This window comes from Panthera tigris, chromosome X (assembly GCF_018350195.1).
Source record: "Panthera tigris isolate Pti1 chromosome X, P.tigris_Pti1_mat1.1, whole genome shotgun sequence".
In the NCBI taxonomy this organism is placed as follows: domain Eukaryota; kingdom Metazoa; phylum Chordata; class Mammalia; order Carnivora; family Felidae; genus Panthera; species Panthera tigris.
In genome coordinates this window covers 20,292,012-20,307,192 of record NC_056677.1, presented here as the reverse complement: position 1 = coordinate 20,307,192, position 15,181 = coordinate 20,292,012, and the positions used below count along the sequence as shown (strand labels likewise).

The 15,181-nt window shown below is 43.5% G+C and overlaps 1 protein-coding gene across 2 annotated transcripts in view; it reads right to left on the bottom strand.

Annotated features, from left to right (window-relative positions):
- PDK3 (pyruvate dehydrogenase kinase 3) overlaps positions 1-15,098 on the bottom strand; it is a 66,526-nt gene extending 51,428 nt beyond the window's left edge. Inside the window, exon 1 of one of the 2 annotated variants that reach the window (XM_042975333.1) lies at positions 14,332-15,098. In XM_042975333.1, the coding sequence (XP_042831267.1) occupies positions 14,332-14,437 (106 nt within the window). In that variant the 5' untranslated portion in view covers positions 14,438-15,098. The remainder of the gene's footprint in view (positions 1-14,331) is intronic. The other variant, XM_042975332.1, reaches the window with a different exon arrangement.
- Positions 15,099-15,181: the final 83 nt, after the last annotated feature.

Below are 15,181 nucleotides of genomic sequence, written 5' to 3'. Positions count from 1 at the left end.
AGTTCTATCTATGTCCTGTGGGTCCCAGGATTCCTCAGAATTCCTCAGAAGACTGAAGAGCCCACTGGCACAAAATCCAACACACTGTAGGTGTTTAATAAATATTTTCTGCTTAGAACTGAAAATAAAAACACCTGGCAAGTTTTAGAATAAACTTACTACAGCAAATACAACTCAGGGATGCAACATAATATTTGCTGGTAATGGCCAATTCCTCTTACAGAATGACAGATCACTTCATTCTATATATTTGGTCAGAGGTATTACATCTTTTAAGTTAGGGGAAGAGGAACCCAAGGGAGGTAGGAAGGTGAAAATAGAGCGGCAGTAACCGTCAGCATGGTGTGTCAGGCCACAGAGCGGAGAGAAAAGGCATGGGTGTGTTAGGAACTGATCCCACAAACAGAGCCCGGTCCAGCCAGAGCATGTGAGTAACATGGCAACCGCAAAGATTCCTATCAACCTAATTCCGGGAGGGGGTTTAAGATCTAGTCCTAATGGTGGACTGGTAAATTACATGACGCCTTGTTGTCCTGGAAGCAAGAACATTTAAGTCAAGGTCACACTGCACTCATCCTCGAGGTTAACTGAGGCAAAACGTTAAGTTAACCGCTACAGTGAATGAAGAGGATCCAAAGCCAGTCACGCTCCAAGCACAAACAAACTGAAAGTGCTGTTTCTTGGAAAATGGTCAGTTTTTAGAGCTGGGACCTTCAGCTAACAAACCTTAAAGTAATTAACATCCAAGGTTAAGAGCTCCCTATGCAGCCTTTGTTCTTAGCAGTAAGCTGATTTCATCCAGGAAGTGCTGTGTCACTAACTTCCTGTAATGAAAGCAGTCACCATCTACTGGGCACCTACCACGTGCCACACCTTGCGCTCCATGTTCTCAACCGTACCGGTACGACGAGCCTGTGGTCGGATGCTAGCATTTTGATTCTGTAGCTTAATACACTGAAGTGTAGCGAGATCAAGTGATTTGCCTTTGCCTCCTGGAAAGAATAATTTCTGGTTCACCTTGGAAGAGTTGGTCAAGATGTCATGTCAACAGCTACCTGATGATTTGGGAAGTCTCCGCTCCTTATTCAGGACTTGTACTTTGCCATGTATAAAATTAGGGACGTTGGAGAGATGATCTCTAAGCTCAAGGTCCCACTGAATGCACCAGAGAGGGTTAGATGTTGGTTCGTATCTCTATTCAGTTATTTATCGTACACCAACTGTGCGTAGTAATGTCAAATCTCAGACGAGTATGCAGAGAGCACTGCGGTGAGGGGGCAGCCAAGGAAAGGAGCCAGAGATCAAGAAAAAGAGTACATCCTTTCACATGCGTTCTTCTAATTGTGTTCTCCACCCAGAAAGCCCCTAAGGATGCTGTGGATGAAGGACAAGAGGGTTAACATGGTGCACATTCCCAGAAACCACTTCTATGAAACAAGCCTTCGAGGGAGAGGTAGGGACAGCAGGAACGCATGCCACAAAGTCATAGGGTTCATAAACGATGACTAACACATCTACATTTATGTATTTCCCCCTGCCTCACATTTATCTAGAAGTTTCCCAAAGGCAGCGACTATGCCTTGACAATTTCCCAAAGCTTCTGTTTCCACTTCATTCCAAATCCAGGTGTTCAAGTGCTAACCTTCAGCATCTCGGACCCCATCCTCTGAAGTGGTTCATGGCTCTTAGGCTTAGGCCAACAGTCTACTGGATCTAACACAGTTCTCAGCACATCACAATCACGTGGGTAACTCCAGGATCCTGGCGCCTAGACACAACCTCTGGGGATTGATTCATTGGCCTCAGAGAGGGGCAGGTGCCACTAGTTTTAGGAGCAGCCCAGATTATTCTCGTGAGCGGCAGGACTGAAGACCACTGACTAACATTAATCACAAAAAATCCAACCAGGGAAGGCGAATCAAAAACTCCTCAGGCTCAGACAGTGGCTGTTTACCCATCTATTTTTAGTCTCTATTTTCATGTTTGAGATTTGTTTCAGCCTCTTAGGAAGCTGACCGAGGATGTCCTCATAGTCTTAAGAGACTTCTCAGCGTTACCACTATCTTCTTTCTCCTTGTCCTTTAGATGATCCTACACAGGAAAGATAAAAACTGCTGAACACATTCATGAAGGAGATGGCCGTACTTCAGGACGTGGTGACTCCTGCCAAGCGGCGACAGTGTTCTCGTCGATCCTTCCCCTCTGGTGGGTTTTGTTTCCACACTGCGCACAATCCTTACCTACTTCCTCAGCTACGGAGGGGTGGTACGACGAGCAGGTCATGGGTCCCCGGCTCTACTGTATGTGTGGGTACTTTTCTTAACGGCCCTGAGCCTCAGTTTCCCAATTTGTAACATGGACATGACTGTTGTCAGAACTCCACAATAGTGTATTTTATACCAAGTGTTGGTAAGTACTCAGAAAATGCTGCTGGAATCTACTTGATCTTTTTCAGTTTACACAGAGTCCATTTTAATTTCCTTCTCCAACAGTTTCTAAAACCAAGCTAAGAAGCAGAACTAGGAGTATGCAGGTTGGAGATAGCGTGGCAGAGAATCTGTACAGAATGCTAACCAGAGACGTGGGCTCCCTTTGTACACAGGGCAGTTTCTAGAGAAGGGGGACTCGCTGCGAGCAAGTAGCTTAGGAGTTGATTAGAAATAAAGGGGTCACGACCACACTACATGACCAGTATAGATAGGTATAGTAATATAGCAATTACCCTTTTGCTTTCTATTTAATATCACAAATGGGAAGAGAAATTAACCAAATTTATACAAAGTTGGCAATCAGATACTAAGGAATACCTGCTACCAAGTTTAAGGAAACACTATATTCTACTAGGACAGGTCCCAGGAGACGTTCAGATAAAACCCAGAATATGCTCTGAGCTGTAAAAATCTAGCCATTTGCTGGGGAAAGAAAGGTATGTTACACATCTCAAAGGCCCCTACTGTTTTTTGGCCAAGAAGACATTGGGAAATATTTAACTTCCCACTCCAGGAAAATGTTAGAGGTATTTAGTAATTTATTCCCAACAGTGAAACTATTATATACTGACACCCATGCCCTAGTAAGAAAGCAAGCAACATTGGTGCAACTCAAATGGTCCAACTGGAATCACGTATCATGTCCAAGAATGAAAGTAAAATAATGACTGCCTGTGTGATGCTTAGGGAAATAATCACCCCAACTGTTCAATCAGAGGCAATACAAATATGGACCTGTATATGTATATACAATATAAATATAAATATAAATCTGTAAATGTAATAGTTTGCTGTAATTTTTGTGCCATTCACTATGGCAGAAAGTATAATCTGGGAAAAGACGAGACACTGACCAGGAATAGGGTTCTCCTTGAAGGATATGAAAGATACCACCAGGGGCCTCAATCAAACCTGGCTCTGCCCGTAGGGGAAGCATGGAGGTAAACTGATCCCCCCACATACCATGAAAGTGAAATGGGCTAGCTGAATGCTGCCAGGTCAGTTTCAATTAATGTCAGGTAAGCCACCCACACTCCCCTTAACACGTTTTTCTGTAAGTTAACTAATTTATCAAAAAGAATAAGTGGGCAGGTACAGCAAGAATTTCTAAAAAAATATGGAAATAAAGAATCGTCCTTACCAAATTTCAACACAAATTATGAGGCAAAGGTTAACATATACTACTTCGTTAAAATCAGAAAAGCTGTCCTACTGAATAGAATCCACAAATATAAACTACTCTGTGAACTTAGCATGTGATAAAAACAGAAACACAGCGAAAGATTTCAGGCCTTAAGAACTGTTGCTATGCAACTAGAAAACAGAACAGAGCCAAACTGAGTTAGCTACAGAAGTCCCATCAGAAATGGCAATAAATTCCAGAGGGGTTTAGTAACAATTTGCAAAATGCTATAGGTGATAAATCTGACCATGATAAAAGCACTGTAATTGACTAAGTATAAAAAAACTCAGACTGTGCACTAAACAAAAAGGAAACTAGCATTCAGTCATAATACATGCAAACGTATGGGCAAAAGCTGGAAGACTATCACAAAAAACTGGATGGAAGAATTATAGGTGATATTCTTTCCAAATGCCTTCAATTGCATACTCTGATAATTACTTTACCAAAAAAGGGAACATGATGGGCAATGATACTTACACAGTACAATAGGTTACTATGCCAAACAGATACAAGAATTCATGGAAATGATTAAAACTCCAGACTCTAGTTAGTAAGCGGTCAAGGGCACTTTACACACAACAAAATGCAGAAAATAAACCACCAGGGAAAAAAAGTAAAACACTTAGCTTCTATGTTACCTATTACACAATTAAAATCGTAACTCCTCACTGTGGCAGGGCTGTGGAGAAACTAGAACCCTTAAACTTTCCCTTTCACATGGTCACTCCCCCCAGGGGCACGTACCACATAGGTAAATCATGGATTACCTGGAAAGGTCTTAGCTAACTTCATGTTACACTTCAGGTAGCCAATACAGTATTCGCTTTCACTGGCATTTGGGAGAAACAGATCATCATTTAAATCCAAATTTTAGAGCAATCACAGCAAAAGCTCCTTTAACAGGCTGCCATTAGCTTAGACTAGAGAGAGGTACAAAACGTTCTGTAAAGGGCCACACAGCAATCATTTGTGGCTCTGTGGGCCAAATGGCCAACTTTGCTTTTGTGGAGGGACAGAAGTCACAGACAATATGTAATACATGGGCATGTTCCACTAAAACTTTATTTATAAAAAACAGGTGAGGTCAAAACCCAGAGAGTGTACAAGACAAAGACCGGAACCCTAACATAAACTATGGACTGTGATGGGCCAATGTTGGTTCATCAGTTGTAACAAATGTCCCCACACTGGTGCAGGATGTTGATGGTGGGGTGGAAGGGCTGTAATTGGGGAGGGGCTGGGCATGGGCGCTCCCTGTACTTTCTGCTCAATTTTGCAGTGAGCCTAAAATTACTTTTTTTAATATAATTTATTGTCAAATTGGCTAACATCCAGTGTGTAAAGTGTGCTCTTGGTTTTTGGGGTAGATTCCCATAGTTCATTGCTTACACAGAACACCCAGTGCTCATCCCAACAAGTGCCCTCCTCAATGCCCATCACCCATTTTCCCCTCTCCCCCACCCCCCCCATCCACCCTTAGTTTGTTCTCTGTATTTAAGAGTCTCTTATTGTATGCTTTCCTCCCTCTCTCTTTGTAACTAGTTTTCCCCTTCCCTTTCACCATGGTCTTAAAATTACTCTTAAAACTAAAGTCTATTAATTAAAAAACAAAACAGGGGACTGGCCCTCAGGCTATATAGTTCAACATATCTTCGAATATGGCATTCCAAAAACAAAAAGCATTTGCCCAACTCTGACCTCAGCTTATCAGCGAAGTCAAATAACGTAACGCCCATACAATATAAAGAAAAAGGAAAAGCGATAATATTTTCTCATTCCATCCAGTAACAAATCCAAAGTTTCTCAAATCTTGCCAATAGCCTGAATTTCCTAAAGCTTAGTGGGAGAAAACCACCCAACAGGTCAGCAAGTGTGGCCATGCCGCCCCTTCAAAGCTACAAAGAGTCCCACACAAAACTGCAAAGACAACGAAGCCAAAGCCACAACTTTAGTGCCCAGAGCCTGATAAACCAGATTATGTTGAAATCCAATGCTATCTGATCACTAAGGACCCAAAGGGCCAATTCTGTCTTTAAACTTAAATACTGATCAAGATGCATGAAGCCAAGTTAGGTATCTTTACCCTGACTGAAATCGTTCTCTTCCCCTTTAATTCTGAACAGTCGGCTTCTGTCTCCAAACAGGTTAGTCTAATTCTTGGCAACTCTTCACAGCAGAAAAACCTTCCTGCTTAGAGAAAAGGTATATCATGTACATGTACATACAGGTACAAAATAAAGACATTCGGAAACAATGCAATTGTTTTTCCTTTTTCCTAACATGATAATTAAAAAAAAACCTTTTCATTTCCTCTGTAAATAAAACCACTCTTCTCTCCAGTGGTAATCAGGCTTCGAAGAGCAAAAGGACTTAAAAAACCAAGACTTTTCAAAGACAAGTCATTTGAAACCAAAGTCAACTTTTCAGCAGGTAGTGGAATCTTAAAATACTTTCTAAAGGAAAACAGAAAGTGGCTGGGCCCTTAAACCTCAAGAACAATAAAAATAAGGAAATTGGCTGGTGCCTTCTAACAACTAAAGGCTCCTAGGTTCAGAGAACCAGTGTGACTGTGGCAGACATCTTTTCTGTGAAAAGAAGCCAGGACTGTCAGACAACCTGCTTTCTGGTGGTTTTATTTGGGAGATGCTATATTTAAATGTGGGGACATTATGAAAGGTTTTTATGTTTTTATTTGTTTAATATTTACTTATTTATTTTGAGACCGAGTGGGGGAAGGGCTGGGGCGGGGGGTGGTGGGCAGAGAGAATCCCAAGCAGGCTCCAAGCGGTCAGCAGAGCCCAACACGGGGCTCGAACTCACCAACTGTAAGGCATGACCTGAGCCAAAATCAAGACCAGGATGCTTAACCGACCGAGCCACCCAGGTGCCCCTATGGAAGTTTAATCTTATATACTAACTGACTAAAGTAACAGGGTGTTTCACACCCTTTATATGGAGCCAGGAATCACCAATGACAGAGCGCCCACTCTGCAGACAGCAGACAGCTGAAGAAAGCGTGAGAAGTTCCAAAGAGGTGAGCGCCGCCCTCTAGAAAGAGACGGTTGTGAATAGAATAGAATAGAATAGAATAAAATAAAATAAAATAAAATAAAATAAAATAAAATAAAATAAAAGGAGGCTGGAGCAAACACCTTTAATACCAGTGCAGCTGTGCAAAAGACAAGCGCAAAGGAACTGGAAAATAAAACAAAAGGGGAAGTAAGTCTGCAGGAAGGGGATCAAAGTGATGAATGAAGGAAACAGAAGTGGCCAGAGTGAGACGGGAAGATGAAAAGCAGGTCCAGATGAAAATGTGAATCATTTCCTATGAACTCATTCAAGATTCAGAAGGTTCTGTCTTTAATGTATGTCTTAGTCTGAGTTCTCCTTTCCTTAGATCACTAAGAGAAGTTTGAATTCCTAACTACTCCTTAACGGAAAAAAAGAACTCAAACCTTTGCAAATATAACAAAGAACCACCATGAGCACGAGCTGCCCTTCAAAGACAAATTAATCCCCAAATCCCAAGAGTAACAGGTTCATAAGGAAAAAAACTGTGAAAGTTATATTGCAAAAGAAAATCAATACGTGTTCATTCTGAACACTAAAATGTGATACTTCTATTACTCCTAAGGAATTAATATATACTATCTGAAGCCTCACTGTCCAATAGAAACATAATGTGAGCCACATGTGTATTTTAAAATTTCCTACCAGCCACATTAACTCACAAAGAAACAGGTGAAAGTTGTGACAGTTTATTTAAACTATCCAAACAATCCGAACATATCCAAAATATTATGTCTACATGAAATTGATATAAAAATATATTGAGATATTTTGCCAATTTTTACATTAAGTCTTTGAAATCCACTGTGTATCTTATACTTTTAGCACAACTCAATTCAAAACCTAAATTTCTATCAGAAATAAGTGACCTATAATTAGATTTCATCATTATAGTTAAGGTAGATTCACATATCCAAACTGTTCTAAACAGAGCTAAAAGTTTTCCATTTAACTGCATCGAGCATCAAGTTTAAATTGAAATTGAAATCAATTCAGTTTCTCTGCCACACTCGCCACATTTCAAGTGCTAACGAGGCTCAAGTGGCTAGCGGTGACCTTACTGGACAAAGAGGGCCTAACATAATCACAGGAACCAAAAATTCAAACCTCGCTGTTAAAATAACTATAATAAAACAGCAGATAAAGATATATAATACAGCAGAAAAAATAAGGTATTAAAAATAGAAAGCAACAGAAAATTACAGATGGTTATCATTACAGATGATGGATCTTTCATATCAACAAACATACATATCGGTTAAACTTCACCACATAAAAGGAAAAGTTTGATTCACAAAGCAAAACCTAACTTTATACCACATTTCAGAAAGACTGAAAATAAAAGACTAAAAATTAAAAAACAAAATTAAATAGCAATGCTCTACCAGAAAATGTAAACACGAGGAAAATAGGGATCTAGATCTCAATGTCAAATAAGGTTGAGTCCAGACTTAAAAGCATTAAACTAGTAAAAGGGCAGCACTCTGTATTGCTAAAGGGTACGTCTCACAATGAGGGCATGGCAGTTAAGAATGTCTAAGCAACAAACAAGATAAAGGAAATACTACTAGAAGAGAGATACGGAGAAACGAAATTCTATTACGAGAATTGAACTTCTCTCAGGTCATGACGGATCAAGTAGATAAAATAAAAAGTAAAGGTATAGGAAATTTAAATAACCTAATATGGTAGATACGGAATATCAAACTCTGTAACCTGAGAAGAGAACATCATCTTTTTGCTGCCCAAGGAACATTCACAGGAAATGATCATACACGGGCTACAAAGTAAACATCAATAAATTAAAGAAATAATTCAGACGTTTGCTGATCACAATGCAACAAAACTATCAAGAAAATGAAAATACAGGATGCACCTGTACCGAAAATTTAAAAGTCCACCAACTCTTAGTTCACAGAAGAACAAAAATCTGAAGCTGCAGAAGAGCAGGGAGGAGAGAGGATCAAATACTGTACATGTCAGCAGCTAAGCAGTGCTCGGAGGACTAATTGGAGCCTTAAATACTAAAATAAACAGCCAAAGAGAAAAGAAACCAAATGTCCAACTTGAAAAGAAAAAAGAAGAGCAAAATAAACCCAAGGATATTGAGGAGCTCAGAGGGCATTAACAAAGTCAAAGCGGACATTAATGAGCTAGAAAACAAAAGCCATAAAACTAATAGAGGAATCCAATCATAAACTCCCATGTAATCTCATCAAAAAGGGGAGGGGGGAATACAAAATAGAGGAACAGCCACAGAGAAAATTAAGACTGCTAAGAGACTACTATCTCAGCTATGCAAATGGACTTAAAACCTCAATGACTAGGACAATTTTCTAAGGAAATATAAAATGGACTCTAGAAGAAAATCTATACAGATCAATAGCACAAAATACAGAAAGAGCAACAGTCCCTAAACACACTAGGTTTAAAAGGTTGCACAGGGGGGTTCTACCAAATCTTTAAAGGACAGATCATTCGAGAGACAAACTGGTCTTAATATAGAAGCAAAAGGTTTTTTTCTAAAACAAGCATGTCACCGATAAGAAAATCTAACAGACTGCACATACACGCAGGATCTACAAACCGCACGTGGATACTAATATAATGAACCCAGGAGTTCAAGAGCCAATTCTTGCTACTTCTGTCTATGCTCAAAACCTTCCATAATAAAAAACGAAAATAAAAAATTGTTTACTCGAGGAGAAAAAATTCTCACTAGATACCACTTTTCATTCATCAAAAGTTTGAAGACGATTTGGTAAAAGCAGAGGAAAATAGGTGGTACTTCCAGAAACTTCTAGCGAGAGGATAAACAATCTCTCTGGAAAGCAATTTGGCAATGTGTGTGAAGATTTCAAATGCGCACACACTCTGACGTAGTAATCCCACATTTAGGAGTATGTCCTCTATACATACTCGTACATGCACAGAATGATCCACACAACTTGCCGCAGCACTGGTTGTCACAACAAAGACTGGAAAGACCTATTAGCCATAAAGAGGGAGTTGGCTAGTGAATTCTAGAACACTTATATAAACAAACTCTCAGAAGCCCTAAAAAAGAAAAAGGAAGTACTGTAGATAAAGATTGGAAATCTCTAAGGTATAAAGTTTAAAAAGCAAGGTACGGACAGAACTATAACGAGTTGCCGTTTATGCAATAAATGGGGAGGCTAGTGGACAAAAGTAGGAAGGTGACATTTCTGTCTACGTCCTGTTGCGCTTTTTTTGAAAAAAAAAAAAAGTTTATTTTTGAGAGAAAGAGAGTGTGAGTGGGGGAGGAGCAGAGAGAGGGAAACACGGAATCGGAAACAGGCTCCAGGCTCTGAGCTGTCAGCACAGAGTCCGACATGGAGCCCGAACTCGGGACCTGCGAGATCATGACTTAGGCTGAAGTCGGACACCTAACGGACTGAGCCACCCAGGCGCCCTGAGCACTTCTTAAATTTGAAACCATGTAACTCCAATCTCAGATCAAGAGAAAAATCGCGTTTTTTAAAAAAAAATCCCACCCTTTAGAAAGCACTATTGCCACTATAAACTCATAATCCATTTAAAACGCTATGCTTGCTATGCTTGCTACACTTGCTCCCTGTGCGGAAGGCCATATTTCAGGTAAAGACTGAGTTCAAGAAACTCATTATTTTACAGGGCATAGAAAAAATGGCACACATATGAAAGGGCAACGGTATTCTAGATCGGAAGGTCATCTAATTAGTGGTTCTCAATGCTGGTTATGCTTAAGGACAGCCTGGGAATCTTCAAAAAATACCAGTGCCATGCACCCCACCTGCAGGCCATTGACATGAGAAGTTTGAGGTATGGGACCCAGGCATGACACCCAGTACTTTCAGCAGCAGTCCTCCACAAAGGGCGATTTTGCTCCCCTCAAGGGCATGGCGCTGTCTGGAGACATTCGGTTGTCACAACTGGTGACATCTAGTGGCTAATGGCATCTAGTGGGTAGAGGCGAGTGACACTGCTTTAGTCAACTTCCAACAACCCACAGGACACACTCCCAACAATGACCTGTCCCAAAATGTCAGGAGTGTCGAGAATGAGAACCCTTCCTTTAAAATAAAATCACTGGGGTGCCTGGGTGGCTCAGTAAGCTGGGTGTCCAACTTTGGCTCATGTCATGATCTCATGACTCTTGAAAGTTCGAGCCCCATGTAAGGCTCTATGCCGACAGCTTGGAGCCTGGAGCCTGCTTCGGATTCTGTGTCTCCCTCCTTCCCTCTCTCCCTCCAAAATAAACAAACATTAAAAAACTTATAATAAAAATAAAATCACTCCTTCTGAAGTAACAACCGGTTTTAATCCTCACTCTTAAACAAGGAAGATAATCTCCGTATTTTACTAGCGTGGATACACTAATATAATAACGCTATTTCGGGGCACCTGGGTGGCTTAGTCTGTTGAGTGTCTGACTCTTGGTATCAGCTCAGATCATGGACCCAGGGTCGTGGGATCAAGCACCATGTTGGGCTCCACACTGAGCATGGAGCCTGCTTAAAATTCTGTCTCCCTCTGCCCCTCTCCCCCGCTCGTGCTTAAATAAATAAATAAATAAATAAATACATAAACAAATAAAGCTCTTTCAGTGGCCATAGAAACTACAAGTTATTTGTTAACATGGTTATCACAAATACTGTAACACAGAATCATGTGTATATACTTTCTTTGGTTCCTGTCTGATTACTCAGTCAAAAATGTATGTCCCGTTTGTAAAGGAGCCAGGGAAAAAATCATAAAAGTCACCAAGTGGTGGCCTGGAGGTCAACACGGTCCACGTATCTACTTTGTTTGAGCCTCAGTTCTTTTTATTTTGAGAGAGAGAGAAGGCGCATGCAGGGGAGGGGAAGAAATGAGGGAGAGATGGAACCCCAAGCAGGCTCGGTGCTGTCAGTGAGAGCCCATCGAGGGGCTAGAACTCATGCACCTTGAGATCACGACTGGAGCAAAATCAAGAGTCAGACGGTTAACCTACTGAGCCACCCAGGTGCCCCTATTTTTTTAAAGATTTTATTTTTAAGTAATCTCTACACCTAAAGCATGGCTCGAAGTCATGACCCCAAGATCAAGAGTTGCACACTCCCAGACTGAGCCAGCCGGGCACCCCGAGCCTCAGGTCTTTTAAAATATACTGAATCAGTGCCAATCAACCGCCCCTCTGGGAGCCAGCACATACCTGGGAGTCTGCCACAGTCCCCACCTGGCTGGCTTCATGTAGTCATTTGCTGCTTCCCAGCTGGTCCTTTAAGCATTTGAGGTGGCCTTTATCCACAGTTTCCACCAATCATAAGAAGGCATTCAGCCTTTTTACTCTTCTTCCTTCTCACCTTAAAAATATCCCCACATCCGTTCTAAATTCTCAAACTCCTACATTATTTGCCAAAATAGAACTATCAAGAGCTAGAAGAACTAAAAGAAAGGTAGAAGTTGAGACGGTCTCTCTTCTTCTGCTTGTTGTCATTAAACATAGGCTGCCTGCCACCTGTCTCTGGATATGACAAACTAGGCTTGTAGTTTCTAGCAAATTCCACTACAATTATATATAGCTCTTCTGTGGGCTTCCTTATAAGGAAAAGACTTCAATTATTAGGCTTCTTCCATTATCCTAGATTAGTGTATCCCTCCACCTCTCCCAAAATAGGTCAGAAGCCTTTTATGGGAAATATCTATCAAGAGATTTGGTCGTTTTCTTTTGAAAGGCTCATCCCTTTTCCTTTGAAACTACAATCACATATTTTGGGAGTTGTGTTTTACAGATTACCTGAAACAATCCACACGTTTCATTCATGAGGAAAACGAACCCCAGTGAGGCTCACTTAGCCAAGGCCATCCTCTTGAGATAGTGGCAGAAAAAAATTAGAACATTTATTCCCAGATACTGGTCCCATGGGGTTTTCCACGCTAACACTATCCTCCACTGTGGTCTTCCTACTCAAGTAACATTCTTGCGAGACATCTCTTAACACGGGGAGATACTAGCTGCTATAGGAATAAATCAACCGAAATTTTGCTAGCCTATCACAACAGCTATCATTTTAACTTTGAGGGTGGAAGAAGGAAATTCGGGATTTCTGGACTCCTTCTGCTCCTTTTACTGTGAATTAACCTAGCCCGGTTCACCCCCGATGAAGCTGACATCTTTGGAATCATCTCTAAACCATAAAGTAGGGATGGGAAACACGCTATTTATAGCAATGGTGGCATCTTCTTTCTAAATCCTGAAGTCAGGGGCTGCTTCAAACCTCTAAAACTCTCACAAGTGGCCAGAGATAGCGAACGACTGAAAAGCTTTTAGGGGGGAAGCTGAAGATGCAAAGGTCAACATCTCATTGAACTTTGACTTTCCTCCTCATTCTCTGGCAAAGTGGGTTCTTAAAATTTAATCTGGCCTCAACTTTAACCTATTCCTCTCTTCCTATCCCAACTTTTTAAGTATACACACAACATCGCATTTTGCCTGCCAGATCCTCCCTGTATGTTCTACCTCCTCTGCACATGTAGTTTTTATTCCCACCTGATACGATCCCTTTACATTCACATAAAATTCATTAAATGAACAGACGCCCCATTATTTTCCCTTGAGAGCGCAGGGCATGTTTGCTGCTCCATTTTATTCCCCTCCAAGGATGCTGACCTCCATTCGGACACCCGGGTGCGCACATTTGTTTTACTGTCAGGTGTCTCACAACCAGCTCCCTCGCCTCCAGCGATTGCAAGTATTCGCTCCGTGGCTGAAAAGGCACCACTCTGGGGAAACACGATCCGGTTAACATAAGGTGGTGGCATCTATTCCCATTTCAGCTAGGCCTCTCGGACAGGGTGAGGGCCGGGGCTTCTGCGCTCCCACCTTCATCCGTGTGAACTGCCCACCAGCCCACCCGACGGGGGGACAAGGTGGTGGGACACAAAAGGAGAGGCGCGATGAAAGGTGCTGGCACTGAGACCCGGGGTGTATCAGACCCTGCTCTGACGCTAGGAGCCCACGCGTCCCCTCCTCCCCAGCATGTAAGGCGTTCGCAGTCCAGGCCTCTAACTGCTTTAACCTAACACGAAAAAGACAACAGTTCGAGTCCTGCCGCTCCAGGCACACAGGAGCACCTTAGGGCAAAAAAGGAACAAAATGCCATTGCATAATGTATTCGACCTCAAGATGTTTCTAAACAGCGCTTACCCAACAACAACAAAAAGGATCTAACAAATCTAACAAAAATATTAAAAAGCCACCCACATTCCGCTACTAAGTTTTAAGGGCGGTGAGGTCTGTGTCAAGTAGATTTGAAGCTACCGAAGCAGGTCTGGGGCGTCCCGCCCGATAAGGGTCCTCGGACGCGGTTTCTGGGTTTTCAGGTAAAGCCCTGGCCGGTGTGTGAGCGCCAGGCCCTGCCCCTCGGCGCCCTGAAATCCGAGTCCCTGGGAGAAACCCCGGGCATCCCGGAGCCCCGCCCGCGGTTCCCACGGACTTTGCCCCGAGGCCGGGGAGACCCGCGGCGGGCCTGGAAGGCAGCGGCCCCGCGTCCCGGGGGCTGTGGGGAACGTGGCGACCGTGGGGGCCCGCGGCCCCGCACTCACCGAAGTCCAGGAACTGCTTGATGGAGAGCGGCGATGGCGAGAAACGCGAGTAGCGCTCGATCTGCTTAGGCACCGGCTGCTTCAGCAGCCACCAGAACAGCCGCATCCTCGCCGAGGCCGTGCACCAACCAGCCGAGACGCCTAGGCAGCCGCAGGAGCCAGTGCAGCCGAGCCGCGCGGATCGAACACGTCTGCCGAGCGCTCACACCGGTCCCCACCTCGGCTCCAGCGCCGCGGGTGCAGCCGCCGCAGCAGCAGCAGCAGCAGCTCCCGGGCCGCTGCCGGCCGCCCGCGGCTTCTCCAGGGCCCGCCCACGGGGGCGGAGCCGGCCGCCGCACGTACGCGGCGCACGAAGGGCGCGGGGGGCAAGAGGGGCGCGCGGCCGCACGCGCCGGCCGCTGATTCGCCGCTGCCGCCCTCGCTTTCTTTTGCTTGAGTTCTCCCAGAAGCCGGCACCTCCCACCCTGGCTCCTGGCGCTGAGCCCCGCCTCCGGCTAAGTCCTCCGCTGCCGAAAGGTAGCGAAGGTGCCAGAGGACTGTGAGGAGGCCTGGAGCCCACGCCCAGAATCCAATCCTATGCCTCGTTCCAGGCCCGTCTCAACCGCAGGGACCTCTTCCGGGGGGCGGGGGGGGGGGCCTTCCCTGGACGGGCTGGCGACTGCACTTCAGAATTCTCGTTGCAGCTTGACACTTTACTTTTCATGTTCTGTTTACCACTTAACTATACTGGCTGTTACATGCTTTCCACCCCACCACCACCTTTGAGCAGATGAAACTCACTGGTTGTTTCATGCCCCCTCCACCCCCACCCATCATTGGACAGGCTTAATTGTAACGTCACGGGCTCTGT